The sequence below is a fragment of the Oryctolagus cuniculus genome, chromosome 13 (assembly GCF_051225735.1).
Source record: "Oryctolagus cuniculus isolate XC-2025 breed Fujian yellow rabbit chromosome 13, ASM5122573v1, whole genome shotgun sequence".
In the NCBI taxonomy this organism is placed as follows: Eukaryota; Metazoa; Chordata; class Mammalia; order Lagomorpha; family Leporidae; genus Oryctolagus; species Oryctolagus cuniculus.
In genome coordinates, this window is record NC_142879.1 from 90901092 (window position 1) to 90916939 (window position 15848).

Consider the following 15848-nt stretch of genomic DNA (forward strand, 5'->3'; position numbering starts at 1 on the left):
GGCCATTTCAGAGGTGCAAGCGAGGGAATCAGTAATAGAGAGAGGGGCCTTGCTGGCCGTGAGTGAGTCAGGCAGCGTGGAGGTTACAGTGAGGGGTCAGGACGGGAGGGTCGGCATTCTGGTGAGAGGGAGAGGGAGTTGGTGTACTGCCCTTGAACTCCTGAGCTTCTGGGCCAAGCACAGACAAAGCTCTTTATTAACAGAAAAAGCAAAGTGAATCACCAGGCACAGTATGGGGCTGCCATGAAGCTACATCATGCTCATTAGCAAGCTCAGGTTGGGGAATCCTTTATTTCTGTATCATACAACTGTGTGTAAAGGAGAAATGGCGAGTTTTTCTCTATGCTGAAGCACACAGGTTTGAAATGCTGACCCAGACGGGACTTAAGCTGCTCTGCTCTTCCCCCTAGTTGTGAATGGAGCACAGGAAGCAAAATTACACAAATATTAACATTTCATTTTTTTTTTTTGTTTTGTTTTGTTTTTTTTTTCGCTTCCCAAATGCCAACCCATGGCCAAGGCTGGACCAGGGCCAGAGATAGGAGCCAGGAAGGCAAGCCAGTCTCCCACATGGGTAGCAGGAGCACAGTTAGTGGCTGAGCTGGGGTTGGGAGTTGGGGCTAGATATTAAACCCAGGCACTCAGATGTGGGATGCAGGCATCTTGTTTTTTTGTTTTTTATTTTTTGTTTTCTAAGATTTATTTATTTGAAAGAGTTACAGAGAGAGAGAGGGAGACACAGAGACAGATCTTCCATCTGCTGGTTCCAGGAGCTTCATCCAGGTCTCCTATGTGGGTGCAGAGGCCCAAGGACTTGGACCATCTTTTCTGCTTTCCCAGGTGCATTAGTAGGGAACTGGATCAGAGCTGGAGCAGCCGGGTCTCGAACCACTGCCCATATGGGATGCTGGCGCAGCGGTGGCTGATTTACCTGCTATGACACAACGCCAGCCCCAGAATGCAGGCATCTTAACCAGAGTCTTAGTCATTAGGCCAAAAACCTACTCCCCCCACTTTGAAAAAAGAGAGAGGGGGAGATGGACTTCTCTACCTGCCTTATCCTTTATACAGGAATTTCACTTTAAATTTTAGGCTATTTTTGCTTGCAACCAAGTGTGGATATTGCTGTAAATAATGGCTACCAAAGATGCAGTTTCATTCATTACAAAAGTAGTTATCATCCTTTCAACTTCAAAAGAAGTTGTCCCAAGAGCATAATTTGGAAACCACTGAATTAACAATAAGCCAAACATCAAAAAATGCTTAACTATGAGAAGGTAAGTCAGCATGCGTATTGTCACCATTACAAGTGTTCGGTTATCTCTTAATCGTTTCAACAACTAAGATTCCATTTATTTTACGATAATGGTCTAAGGATAAATTCATAGTACCCATTTTGAAGTTTCTCATGGTCTCTTTTGTCTTTCAGATTTCTTGTTTAAGTTCTTGGTTATTGGAAACGCGGGAACTGGCAAATCTTGCTTACTTCATCAGTTCATTGAAAAAAAATGTAAGTGATATCCACAGCTGGTGCTCTGCGCATGTCTTCTGAGAGTCTCACTCAGATTTGTTTAGAATAAAACTTGGGAATTTTTTTCAGGAAAGAAAACTCATTGTTTAAAAGTACTCTTAAATGTCACAGGTTACGTGTTGAAACTTTTGGTAATGTGAGTTTTTCTTAAGTTAGCATTTCAATTTAATAGCGACCCAATTCGTGGTTACTCCTACCATACATTTTTCAGATGCTAAGAGTTAAAGTGATGTTGAGGACAGCAGAGGCCTGATAGCACGGCCAGAGGAACCGTAGAGTCCAGAGTGGATCAAGTAACAACATTTGGTCCACACCGCATCCTCGTCCTATGGTTAAGGTGGTTACTGTCATGGGGTCTGTTTCACAAGCCAGGAGGCAGGTGGAAAGGAGCTTGTCCCCTGGTAATTGGCGCCATCTTGACCACAGAGCCAGTCTTTGGTCATTTGTGAGCACCGTCTGGGTAAGGGCACCCTGGGAAGATTGTACAAAGACTGCAGGTTTGAAAGGCCCTTCAAATAACCAGTGCTGCTACATAATGGAAAGAATTGTGGAGTGTAGTGGCCGTTGGGTGAAGACTGAAAAGCAGAATTAGTATGACTTAGCGAGGCACATCTGAAGCAAGTGCGGGAAATAGCTCAGGCGGTGAGTCAAGAGGTGAAGTTTGTGTAGTGTTTTCTGCTGCTCCCCTTATCAACCGAGAGCTTGTTGGTGCGTCCGCTGAATGACAGGGACCGAGCCTGTGTTAGTCACAGAACCCGTCCTCCCGAATTCAGCAGGCACCGTGCACCAGCCAGTCCACCTTTCTTTCCAAGTATACCAGGACTTTGCATTGTAGCAGCTCTGAAAATGCCCAGAGGAAATTAGGCCAGGGACCAGACTTGGGGGGGCAGTCTGTCCACCTCGGCCTCCCCTGGAGGGGCCTCCTCTGGAGTATCCTCCCCTGAATCCTCCCCACCCATGGTGGCGTGAGAGGCGGCACTTCATTTCTCATGGCCGTGTCGTAATCAGGATGCCCCTTTCACCACAGGTGTTGCCTGGTAGCTTATTCTAGCGGATTCTCTGCCAGCTGTGTGTGAGACAGACTGACAGTCTGCATACCATTGGGTCTCCCACACCTCAGGAAGCAGCGTACGATTGCCAAGGGCAGCCCCATTCCCAGGACAATTCCATTGTATTCTGTAGGTATAAAATGCCAACTAGTCAGTAGCTGTGGTGTGAGCGTAGCTTATCCCGCCACCATCACAGGAGACTCTCAGAGACAGTGCATGCCAGTGGGGCTCCATGAAACCCTTACCCTGCCTGTCTCCCACACAGACCGTTGTCCTACAGCACGAAAACTCAGCACCTGTAGATGCACAGGGTGGTGTTTTGGGGCTCTGTTTGGAGAGTTTGGGGCCTTCATTTCTTTCCTTCTTTTCTCATAATCTTGGTATCTATCGTGTTTCCTTGTAGGCTTCAGTACTTTTCCTTCCGTTTATGTTTTATTGCTTTGGAATATTATCTATTCAGATAGTTGAAACCGTCATCACCCCATTATTTGCCAAATGCCCTGCCTGTCAGTGGGCTTGGAGTCCACTGACAGGGCAGTGGGCGTCGGTGAGTTCCCTAACGGTAACAGTTGGGTCTGGACGTGGCACGGCCACTTCCAGGCCGAGGCTTTGAGGTGTGATGTGTTTAAAGAGTCTGAGGTTAGGGACTGCGTGTGCTCTGTTTAAACCATGAATGCGTCTTACCTGCCGACAGCTAGAGAAAGGAACGGCTGTGGTAAATTCCATTTTCCAGTGATTTCATTGTTACTTATATAAATCCTTAAGCCTGTTAATGTTAATGCTCTAAAGTTAAATATCACTGTCTTTGTTTTTCTTTTTTAGTCAAAGATGACTCAAATCATACAATAGGAGTGGAATTTGGTTCAAAGATAATAAATGTTGGTGGTAAATATGTAAAGTTACAGATATGGGATACTGCAGGACAAGAACGATTCAGGTAGCTGTTTCTCTAATTTAATAAAAATACTTGAAAATTGGATTTTAAATCACTAATTATTTTCTCTCAGTGTATGGGGTCTCACCCCACCGATACCCTCTTCTCTGCCCCCTCCCACACTGCACAGCCCCTCCCCGCCATGTGCACGTGTGTGCGCACGCACACACACCCACACACTCTCTCACATTGATTTCAGAAATGTCCCTTCTGGAAGCTGTCGCAGACGAGACAGCGGGAATTCAGCTGAGCTCTGTGCAGCACTGGTTTGCTGAGGAGTGCAGCAGAATCTCCGAGTGACTGCCTGGTGGCTCAAAGGCAGACCACCCTCGGGAGGACATGGTGCTCTGCATGGTGTAGAGTGCTCTTCGATGACGGGCGAGGCGAGGCAACAGCTCAGGCTATTGTCTGCATTCCCTTCCACCAGAGGACTCTTTCTGAAACCTCTTGTGACAATTCTGTTTGTTTATTAGCCAGACGTAGTCCCATGGTTGATACCCATCCCACAAGACAGCCTCTCTTTTGCTGTGCTACAGGCGTGACGCACGTCTAGAATGAGGACTTCGGCTCACTGCACGATGAGGCCACGGCTTCCTGTTCTGCAGTCAGTAAACCAAGAAAATCGATTCATGTTTTGGTTGTTTTTTGCACAGACACACTGAGACAAAATAGAGCAGATAGCATAGTTTCAAGATTCAGAGGGGTGAAACTCACCCCCACTGCAAACGGTTCATCCAAGCCACATTGGATAATATTAAATGCTTCACAAACACTGTCCCGGTCTTTAACCACCAGCTGCCTCTGGAAGCACTGATTACCGTGGTAGATGCCATCCCGTCATCCCCTTCTCAGAACCCCACCCAAAGCACTGAGTCCCAGAAAAGGCCAGGACAGGAAGCGCTGGGCTCCACGAAGAAGCTGAAGTGTTTGTACACATGCAAGGTGGGAGGCGCAGTCTCTGAGTTCACACAGGGTCTCAGCTTGACCTGCTGGGCTAGCGGGGTGTCCAGCTCCCCCAGTACCTGGGGACAAATTCAGCCTCAAAAACTATAATTTTTCCAAGAGTTGCAAGTCCTTTTTATCTTTTTATTGAGCGACAAACTGAGTGAGGCAAAGATAGTTCCTGAATTAATTGGTTTAATGCAAGGCACACAAAAGCAAAATTAGCAAAAAGAATGTGTGAAAAGATAGGGAAAAGAAAAGGATTGGAGCACCTGTGCCTCCTCCGAGGAAATTCTCCAGGTGGTCTGGAGGGAGAAGCCCCTGACCCACACTGTCTCGTCTGCATGTGGGCACACGGCTGTCCATGTGGCTCTCCGTGTGTGTGTGTGTGTGGTGCTGGTGCGATTGGGACAGATCTTCACACAGTCCGTGTCGAGTGTGAGAAATAGGACTCAGCTGACAGGCGAGTGTGCAGGGGCACCCAGGGGTGGCGGGTAGATAGATAGGTGTGCGGATGACTTGCCTTAGACACTGGGTAGGTGAGGTGGTGCTGCCCCTTCCCAGGCCTGGGCCAGAGTGGGCTAGAGAGAGAGAGTTGTGTCTCACAGATGGCAAGTGTGACGTAGAGAGCCACAGCTGGATCTTACGGAAGTAGTCTGAGGTACAGAGAAAATTTTTCACTCAATGGTTAGTAGAATAGGAAACCCAGGCCCCAGCCAGACTGAGCCGGGACTGGGCTGGGAGCACAGAAATGCCCACTGGCTTCCGCTCCTCGGAGGCACCTAGCTGGGCGCCCATCAGGCTGGGCTGGAGAAGCAGCAGGGAAGAAAACTCCCGAGAAATCGGGGCGTGGGGAGGGCTGACCGTGGACAGGAGCTGCAAGGCTGTTCTGCTTTTTTCTTTTTTAGATGGGAAGTGGCAGAGCCGGTCTTGTTTCACTCCAGCAGAGAGAGAGGGGTGCAGGCACTGAGGCGGGTGAAGCAGTGTTCTCTTTTAGTCACGGGGAGGGGAATGAAGTTGAGCCCAGGGCAACGGGCACTGGATGCCGGGTTCCCTTCTTACCCCAGGAAGAGGTGGAGGGGGCTGCCTTCCACCTGCTGGCACCTCCCCCTCCTCCACTCAGAGCCGGCCCTTGATTGGACCGTGCTCCTTGTCCCGCCCCCCATTCCAACCCCTGTCATTTCTGGGACAGGATTTCAGACTGAGTAACTCCTCGCACGCACATGCAGGGCTCTCTGAGTCGGTCCTGTTTGAACTGTGGTTTTAGAAAACAGAAGTAGGGTTTGTTTTTCTTTTTCCCCCACGGGAGAGGCCCAGCTGGTTGAAAGTGAAACCGTGTGATTGTTTCAGGTCGGTGACGAGGAGCTACTACAGAGGCGCGGCCGGGGCTCTGCTGGTCTACGACATCACCAGGTAATGACGCCCGCCATCCTCAGGAGGAGGCCGGTCCTGGCAAGGTTCCCCCCGTGCAGTGTGTCTCCACTGCGTGTGGCCGGCATCCAGGGAGCCCCTTCCCTTTGGGACCAGCCCCTCCCACTGCTTCACCACGTCTGCAAGGTGCTGGATAGGGAGAGCTGCGCTTCCTGTTTCATGGTGTTTTGTGCCATGACACTAGGACACTTGGCATGCAGCTGTCTGGGTGGCCAGTCACCGCAAGTGACCTGACAGAGAGGGGAGACTCAGCCTTGGGCTCAGGGTGCTTGGCTCCTGGTCCCAGTGCCACTCTCCAGCTGTGTGAACGCCACAGGCAAGGCACTTCAGCTATGTGGACCTCAGCTTCCTTGTCCAAAATGGGGTGGTGAGAGCCTTGTGAGCCACTGGGGTTTAGGGGAGGTTTAAATTAGATAATAGTACTCACGTGGTAGCTGCTAGCCACGTAGGGTAATTCAATGGAAAATTTATTCAGTTCCCTGGTGGCACTGGCCACATTCCTTGGCCTCAGAAGCCACATGTGGCTGGTCACTATGCATCCAACTGTGCTGACGCTAGAGCATTCCTGTCCCTGAAGACATCCCATCCCACAACACTGGTCTCTGTTTGCAAGCATTGCCTTCGAAGTACAAGGAACCTAAAGGCTGTCATTTGGGAGTCCCTTTGTTAGGAACCTGTGGGGTGGGATGGTGTCACCCAGCCACTCCCCGCTCCGGTACGCTCTGAGGGAGGCGGGCAGAGTGGGACAGACCTGGTCAAGTCCTGGACTTGCCATTGGCCGCCGTGTGATTTTGGACAACCCTACCAAGCTGAGATGAAATCTTGCTGTGCCTTGCACATGCTAAGTGCTCAGTGAGTGTCTGTAAACCAAAGGGAAGAACTTGTGTCCTCTCCCAGCGTGACTGGGCAGACCAAACCAGCAGATGCCCAAGGTGCCGGGTCAAAGTGATAGAGAGACGGCACCTACCTGGCGCGTTCAGGTTGTCTGAGTTACCGTCAAGGGATTGTTGCCATTTCTCTGCAATGTTGAAGAGTGGCGTGAGCGGTGAGAGTGACTGGAAAGAGTTGCTAGTTTCATAAAATACTTGTATTATTCTCGCAATCTTATGTTACGCAGCCGAGAAACCTACAATGCGCTTACTAATTGGTTAACAGATGCCAGAATGCTAGCGAGCCAGAGCATCGTGATCATCCTGTGCGGGAACAAGAGGGACCTGGATGCCGAGCGCGAGGTCACCTTCCTGGAAGCCTCCAGGTTCGCCCAGGAAAATGGCAAGTGACGCTTTTACCTCTCCTGGCCTTTCCAGCACTGGCTTTGGTGATGTGCACCTCTTTGAGTCTAAGACATCTCTCTGCATTTCCAGATTAAATGGAAATACTTTAGGACATGTAGAATTTCTGATTGTTTTCACTGCACATTTAGACTGCATTTCACGTATTTCCTGTATATTTATTGCCTTCTGCCTACAAAAGTTACCGTAATGGTAAAAGCAAATGACCAGCATTCGGTAATGACTTCTCAGTCTCTAGGACCTTGGTTATGGTGAAATTTATAGCAATGATTTCTGAAGGCCCTAACCAGATTATGTCCCTTTTTTTCTCTTTTACATAGTTTGCTAAATTGGCAAAATGTTAGTCATAACTAGAAAGGGAAATAGAAGAAATACATGGCTTATTGGTTTCACTTACACTAAATTTAGGTCATTGATTATAAGTGATCTTGAGACGTCTCTGAATTTCCATATAGAATACTTGAGAATGTCACGTAACAATAACGGTTGCTTATGGATAACGGAATGGTAAAATTCAGACATTTTAAATAACTTGAATTTGGAGAACCTATCAAGAACTAGAAGAGTATTCTGATACTCATGTTTCAGTGAACTCCAGGACCACCTGGTCATAGTGTGTTCTACTGAGAAAATACCTGTGTGAGAAACTGAGAAGCCATAAAGGACCTCTTTAGAGACACAGACGCTTGGAGCATTGAAGCTCCAAAGGGATTTAGCTGTGATGTAAGCGAGCTCGTTTTTACCGGTGAGGACACAGGAGGCTGCAGGGCTGTGGTGTGCCCGAGAGCGCCAGCAGGGCAGGACTTTGTGCTGGGACGGTGGCACAGAGGCTGGCACTCCTGCAAGACCTCGGCACAAGTGAAAGGACCCACCGCAGGGTGGCCCCTAACAAGCGCAGGCACTGCCAGCACTCGGGCTTGTGGTGCTGTACATGCGATCAGGGGAAGGAGGGCCGTCCGCTCCCTAAATCCACAGCCCACCTCCTTCCTGCGGGTGGCGTTTGGACAGCAGAAGCCCTGCTGCTTGCCCATCTCTTCACCTGAGTACGTCTAACAAAAAGATGTGGACCTGCGCTGGTCTTGCTTTTCCAGCAAATACGTGAATTCATAAGTTCATAACTTATATTTTACCTGCTGTTCTGAGAGGATACTCAAGGGACTTGTGGTGACTGAAAATGGTGATTGTCTTCTGCACACGATATCTTACTTTGTTTGATGTCCATTTTAGAGCTGATGTTTCTGGAAACGAGTGCACTGACGGGGGAGAATGTAGAAGAGGCTTTTGTGCAGTGTGCACGAAAAATACTTAACAAGATTGAGTCAGGTAAAAAGCCTTTCCATGAACGACCTACCCTGCATCTCGTTACTGTCCGCTTTTGATGTTCTCCGGAGTTGCCACTGCTGGGTTTGCAGGTGATGCCTCCCCCTCGTCAGGACGGGGTCCAAGGAGGCCGGGCAGACCGGCTGAGTTCCCTGGAGGAGGACAGTCAGTGTTTCTAAGGGACCGGGGGCCCAGCACGAAGGGGAGGCCCTCCATGCACTGAGTGAACAGCGTGCCGGCTCTGTGCGCCTACTGCGCATGGCAGGTAGCCAGAGTGGCAGCTGTGTGACACCAAGGGAATTCCAAGCACAGCCTGTGGTTGGCAGTCTGGGCATCTTGAGCTGTGTAGTCCACAGTCATTTTCTTTCTGTTTTTTTTTTTTTTTTAAGTTATTGTTTTTGATTTGTTTATTTGAGAGGCAGAAAGAGAGAGTGAGCTTGTGTCTACTGGTTCACTCCCCAAAAGCCAGGGCTGGACTGGAACTGGAGCCAGGAGCCAGGAACTCAATGCAAGTCCCCCATAGGGGTGGCAGAAACCCAGTTAGCTGAGCCATCACCGTGGCCTCCCTGGCTCTGTGTTAACAGGAAGCTGCAGTCAGGGCCAGAGGCAGGGCTGGAATCTCAGTACTGTGATATGGACCCAGGTATCTCAACCGCTCTGTCAGGTGCTGGGATATAAAACTGACTAAATCACAACTCTTGGCACTGAACACACTGCCTTTCACTGGAACATACTGCCTTTCACTGGAGACAATCAAAAGATAATTATAATATTATGAGGTTAATGCAGTAATTGAGAGATGCTTAGAATTTTAGGGAAACACAAAGAAGGGGAGGTGGTATCAGGGAGTGCTTCCAAAGGGAGGTGATCATTGAGCTCACTGTTTCAAAATATAAGGAAAAGGGGCAGGTATTTGGTCCAGCATTGGGACACCTGCATCCATACCAGAGTGCCTGGGTCCCACCTCTGTTCCTGATTCGAGCCTCCTGCAAAGGCACACCCTGAGAAGCAGCAGGTGACGGTTCAGGTAGGTCCCTTCTACCCAATGGGAGACCCAGATGGAGTCCCTGGTTTGCTGATGGGATGATCCGGAGGGTGGTGAGGGTGGTCACTTGTTCTCTTTCTCTGTTTATGCAGTCTTTCTCTGCTTCTCAAAATAATAATAGTAACACTAAATCAGTAAACACGAGTGAGGCAGCCAAGAGTCTGAGGAGGAAGGACTGGCCAGAAAGAAGGTTGAAGAAAGGCAAGAGCCAGGCCGCTGGACCTTTCTGTTGTCAGTCACTGATTCTGCACTCTGGCTGTGCGCTAGCATCACCGGGATGTGCGGACCAGGTGTTGCCTAAGGTGTGTGCAGGTGGACATGTTGAGGCTAGGCTAGAGGGGAGACCAAGCTGGAAGGCGTTTTCGGATAACCTTGGTGAAAGAAGGCTGAGTAAATGGGTAACAGCTGTGGAAGCAGAGGTGAAGCGCTCTAGTGGAAGCTAAGGCTTACAGAGCAGGAGCGCCGTGTGAGCCGTGCCAAATGGCAGGACAGGACACAGGACAGCTGATTTTCAGGTTGAGGGGGCAGAGGAAGAGGAGGAGCCCAGGAGGACTTCTGGCTGTCACACGGGCGTCACTGGGCCGAGGGAAAGCGCCAGGCCAGAGGAGAAGCAGGCATCCGAGCACATAAAGTTGGTTTTGCCTGAAAGAGAGGGAGGCTGCCCGGGCCCCGGACACAGGTGAGAAGTGGATTTTACTTAAGTGACCTTGGCACTCTTAATACTGCGACGTGAATGCAGCAGGATGGCTTGGCGCATCTGAAAGTCAGAATAGACTTCCTCTGAGATCATCCAGATCAGAATGAGATCTAGATAGAGAAATAGCAGGCTGTCATATTAGGTAGCTATTTGTTCCCTCAGCTGAAATGCCCCAGGGGAGTGGCCGAGGAAGTAAGGAGGCTGGCTTTGCCTCACAGTCCGTGGGCTCCCAAGGCCAGGTGGCCCCACTGGGCAGGCGTCTGGTGAGGCCAGAGCATGGCGGAGGGGCGAGCGCATGGTGACCCAGGAAGCAGAGAGACTCGGAGGAGCACGCTCTCCATCTACACCCTGTGTGTGTGCGCCCTCCTTACAAAGCCGTCATAAGTCCGTCAGCTGGCTCCAATCCCATCACTGCAGACACCGTAGTTGGATCAGTCCCGCACCTGTCATCCACTATTAATCCACTAACCGTCAGCGTGAGACTTTGAGGCTTCAATGTCTGCATGGGTTTGGGCAGCCAAATCTCCAGCAGTACCTTTCAGAAAATGATTTATTTGAAAGGCAGAGCACCAGAGACAGAAACAGGGCAGGATCTTCCATCCGCTGACTGAATCCCCAAATGGCTTCAACAGCCTGGTCTGGACCAGGCCAGAGCCAAGAGCCAGCAACTCCAAGAGCCAGGTGTCCCACGTGGGTGGCAGGGGTCCAAGTACTTGGAACATCTTCTGCTGCCTTCCCAAGCACATTAGCGGGAAGCTGGGTTGGAAGTGGAGCAGCTGGGACTTGAACCAGCACTCCAGTGTGAAATGCCAGTAGAGTCGGCAGCCTCTTAACCTGAGCCACGCTGGCCCCAATGATACCCTTCTGTTTTTATTTTTTAAATTGGTAGTTTATATGGTTCAAACACTGCTGTTTTCTCTCCCTGCTGTTTAGTGCATAGTACACCTCTGCATCTTGTCCACCGGGTATATGATCATACTTGTGTTTTCACCACCCTTATAAATGAAAAATGCTGGCTCTGACTTGAAATTAATTTTCTTACAGATTTACTTATTTGAAAGGCAGAGCCATACGTCTTCCATCTACTGGTTCACTCCCCAAATGACTGCAACAGCCAGACTAGTCCAGGCTAAGACAGGAGCCCAGAGGTCCAGATGGGTCTCCCACATGGGTGGCAGGGGCCCATGTACTTGAGCCATCCTCTGCTGCATATTCCAGGCATATTAGCAGGGAGCTGGACCAGAAGCAGAGCAGCTGGGACTCCAAACAGCATTCCAGTATGGCACACTGACATAGTAGGCATTGTGCACCAGGATGCTGGCCCCCAGGTTGATTTATTTGTGTTTACATCATATACTCAGGTTTCCTAATCAAGGACAGAAGAGAGTGCAGTGCGAAGTCATCTCTGTGTCCCACGCTCCCTTTATGCAGCCATCATTAGTTATCTGTCCTCCTTGAGGTATTTAACACCTGCACAGATAAACGGATGCATATGTATTTTTTCCCTGCATTCAAAATAGTGACACACAGGAGTCTGCACTTTGCTTTTTCCCACTTAGTATATTTTGAGAGTCACAGAAACATAGCAGTTGTGGTTTGTTTTGTTTTTTCTAAAAGAAAATTTGCTTGATCCTCAGGTGAGCTGGACCCAGAAAGAATGGGCTCAGGTATCCAGTATGGAGATGCTGCCTTGAGACAGCTGAGGTCCCCGCGGCGCGCCCAGGCCCCAAGTGCCCAGGAGTGTGGCTGTTAGGAGCCACAGCAGAGCACAGCGGTGAGTGTCACCTCCAGGGAAGCCGCCATCCCAAAGGAAAGGTGGTCCCACAAGCGAGAGATCCCACAGTGTTCCGGCTGGAGGACCTCGCGCCATAGGAAGTCTTATACCCTTGTTCACAGAGAGGGCCAGGGCAGGCTGGGCAGGTGGGCCGGCTGCACGGTGCTGAGGCTGCGTTCCGGGATTCACAGAGGTCGCACTAAATGTGCCTTTTGCCAAAATAGAAACCTCATTTATAAAAGTGGCAGGTGCTTCCACTTCACTTTGTAAAGCCGCCTCCGTTTCCACATTGGCCACGCTGGGCTTGTTATTTATAGCTGACATTGGCTGCCAGGCTCAGGTGGGAATTAAAGGAGACTTGAATTATTCCCTCACTCTCTTCTAGACTTCAAGTTGTGTTCGCTTTTACATCCATAATTACGGCACATATTTCTGAGTTGCTGTTAATATTTTTCAGGTGCTCATACTGTGGTGTTCGGGACACAGTTGTTGAAGCTTGAAGAATCTGAAGTGGTTTTTTTTGTGTTTTTTTTTACCACTGTCTTTTTCTACTCTACACAGAAGTAGATCTTTGTGGGGAAAATAATTTGGGGTGTTATGCAAGCTAGTAGACACGGCACAGCAAACCGTAGGACAAGTCTCATTCAATGGACACCACCACTAGATGTATACATACATGTAAACATCCTATGTTCCATGTTTTCCCTTTCACCTTTAGTTTAAAACGTGGCTGGGTGCTGTATATACTCCAGCCCAGTACCTCTCCACAGCATGTACCTGATCTATGATATGACAGAATGTTGCACTAAATGCAGTTTAATATTTTTTTTTAATCATGGGAACTAAATTGGTTTATTGTGAGGTGTGCTTTTCTCATCGTGTCGGTTGTATCGCACAGTTGGTCCTATTTATGACCTGATAGTCAAAGACTGGCGTTGACAGCCAGGGCGTTCCTGTTGAATTCTGCTTGCCACATTCTACACGGTTTACATGATCCACACTTGAAACACTAGGTCGGTAGTCAATCACTCAAATCCTGAAACAGAATGAAAACCAGGGATCGTAGATGACCCTGACGCTTGGTAGCTGTCTGTTGATTTTAAAGCATGCATCTTCTCCAGAGCAACCCAGGAGTTGTATCTGGCATATACGCACTAAGGATTCTGTTCTGTCAACCAAACCTCCTAAGCAACAAGTTCCAACCCCTGCAGTAGAGCAAACGGGAGCCACCTGCCAGTGTGCCAGTCTCTCTAGTCTCCCTGCTGGAAAACACGTTATTCGCTGCCATGGTTTTTTTTGGAATTCAGCATAATGCCATCACTTGCTTCTTTTTCAGATCTTTTACTGTTTTGTGTTCATTTTAAAGAAACTCCACTGTATCTCCATAATATTAAAAGGATAACACTCATCAGGAAATTTCTTTATAAAAGCTTTTGCCGAATACTTAAAATGCCTTACTCTAGTTACCAGGTTGACAGGTTTTTAATCACACAAGGTGTACTGAAGTATAATATATATTGTATTACAAAGATTTGTTCTTGTATTTTAAAATGCCAATGCAGAAACTGTTTAATGGAACCCTTCTTTAAAGTTAAAGCGCAGTATTATTTAAGTCTGCAAGGCTAAGCATACTTCACTTCTGTGTGTTCTCCACTGTGACATGTTAGCTGCAGGCTGATCCGGTTAATGAACTATTAGTTACAAGCTGCCTCCTGCGTTTTGCGTTATTTTAACTCAACAGACAGAGCACAGAGACACATACAGACTGGGAAATAACCTGGATAAAAATATCAGTGTATATCTGTATTAGGTCTTTTAAGTTTTGCTTTCTTTGTGCCTTGAATATTTTATTTTGAAAACGGAATCTGAAGCCAATTCTCGGACTGAGCTACTCGCTGGACCTCGCCAGAAGGGTGTTTCATTTGCTGTCGCATTCGTGATAGTTTGCAGGCTGCTCATTTTTGAACAGCTTTTTTGCATGGGATAGGAGCATGTGCATTCTAACAGACTGGTCTCTTCAAAGGCAGGAATTTTAGGATAAATGTAAAGTTGTTTTAAAAGTGAGCCTGTTAATGAAGCCACAGATACCATATGTCATTCCACATCTTTTGACCAATAAAAGTTGCTGGAGAACCAAGCCATGGTGAATCTTAATACAGGCTTCTCCTTTGAGGGGAAAGGAAGGGGGAGATGATTGCTGTGGGTCCGTCTGGTAATGAGTGTGCACGCATTTCCTATAACTTGAGTTTCCAGGAACGCCTTCACGCAGATCATTGCCAGGAAAGTAGCTTTCAGTCTTCCTAGAAAAGGATTACGAAGTCCATTCAGTTCTCTAAGATTGTAATTTATTCTCTTACAGTCCAACATTTAAATGAAAATGAGACTATGACAGTTTGGGAATCTAATGGTTTTTGTTGAAAAAAAATTGCTTGTGGCTTATATAAGACTTCCTGAAAGCTTGAAGAACATTGATTCCTGGCAGATCTGTATTATTTAAAGAATCTGATGCTAACATTAGAAACCTACGTGATTTGTAATTTATACTGTGTGACACAGCAAATGGCAGTTCTTCATTTTCTGTCATCTTTGTCTCCTTTTTTCGGGGGGGTCTTTATTTAAAGCACCTGTGAATTTTTTTTAAAAAAAAAACCTTTTATTTAAGAAATATAAATGTCATTTCATGAACGGGTCTTCAAAGAAGGAGGTACCTTTCTCTGAAGGGAGGAGAGAACTTCCACTTTGACTATGACCTTGTCTAAAGAAGATAAGAGTCGGAGAACTCAAAAGGCTTCCATAGCCTTGGAAACTCATGACTGGAGCATAGGGAGATTACTGATACCATAAACAGGAGTGTCAATTTAGTTTTTTTTTGTTTTTTGTTTTGTTTTGTTTTGTTTTTGACAGGCAGAGTGGACAGTGAGAGAGAGAGAGAGACAGAGAGAAAGGTCTTCCTTTGCCGTTGGTTCACTCTCCAATGGCCGCCACAGCCAGCACGCTGCGGTCGGCGTACCGCACTGATCCAATGGTAGGAGCCAGGTGCTTCTCCTGGTCTCCCATGGGGTGCAGGGCCCAAGGACTTGGGCCATCCTCCTCTGCACTCCCTGGCCACAGCAGAGAGCTGGCCTGGAAGAGGGGCAACCAGGACAGAGTCCGGCGCCCCGACCAGGACTAGAACCCGGTGTGCCGGCGCTGCAAGGCGGAGGATTAGCCTAATGAGCCGCGGCGCTGGCCAGGAGTGTCAATTTGTAAAGTCAACAACAGGAGTCACTGTGCACTTAACTCCTCCTGTAGGATCTCTGTCCTTAATGTGCTGTACGTTGAGATTTAATGCTATAACGAGTACTCAAACAGTATTTTTCACTTAGTGTTTATATATGGGTGCAGACTGTTGAAATCGTTACTTAATGTATACTAAACTGATCTTCTGTATATATAGAAAATTGAAAATGAATCGTGATATGAATGGAAGGGGAGAGAGAGCGGGAAAGGGGAGGGTTGCGGGTGGGAGGGAAGTCATCGGGGGGTGGGGGGAAGCCAATGTAGTCCATAAGCTGTACTTTGGAAATCTATATTCATTAAATAAAAGTTAAAAAAAAAACTTCGTTTCATAAGTCCAACTTCAGGAATATAGTGATTCTTCCCACCAGACCCACCCTCCTACCCACACTCGAACCCCTCCTCCCCCTCCCTCTCCCATTCCCAGTCCCATTCTCCACTAAGTTCCATTTTCAATTAACTTTATACACAGAAGACCAACTCTGTACTAAGAAAAGAGTTCAGCAATTTGCACAAACCAAAAACAAAAATGGTTCTTCAGTAGTCAAGACAAAGGC

The 15848-nt window shown here is 48.0% G+C and overlaps 1 protein-coding gene across 4 annotated transcripts in view; it reads left to right on the top strand.

Annotated features, from left to right (window-relative positions):
* The window catches only part of RAB4A (RAB4A, member RAS oncogene family), a 42058-nt gene extending 27906 nt beyond the window's left edge, over positions 1-14152 (top strand). Inside the window, exons 2-8 of one of the 4 annotated variants that reach the window (XR_016219146.1) lie at positions 1430-1510; positions 3403-3517; positions 5807-5869; positions 7043-7159; positions 8407-8502; positions 11879-12015; positions 12473-14152. Coding sequence is in view for 2 of the 4 variants with exons in the window: in XM_008250840.5 (XP_008249062.1) it covers positions 1430-1510; positions 3403-3517; positions 5807-5869; positions 7005-7159; positions 8407-8502; positions 11879-11994 (626 nt within the window). In the remaining 2 variants the exon portion in view is untranslated. Of the gene's footprint in view, positions 1-1429; positions 1511-3402; positions 3518-5806; positions 5870-7004; positions 7160-8406; positions 8503-11878; positions 12016-12472 lie in introns of all 4 variants that reach the window. The other 3 variants (XM_008250840.5, XR_016219145.1, XM_051838166.3) reach the window with 3 other exon arrangements.
* Positions 14153-15848: the final 1696 nt, after the last annotated feature.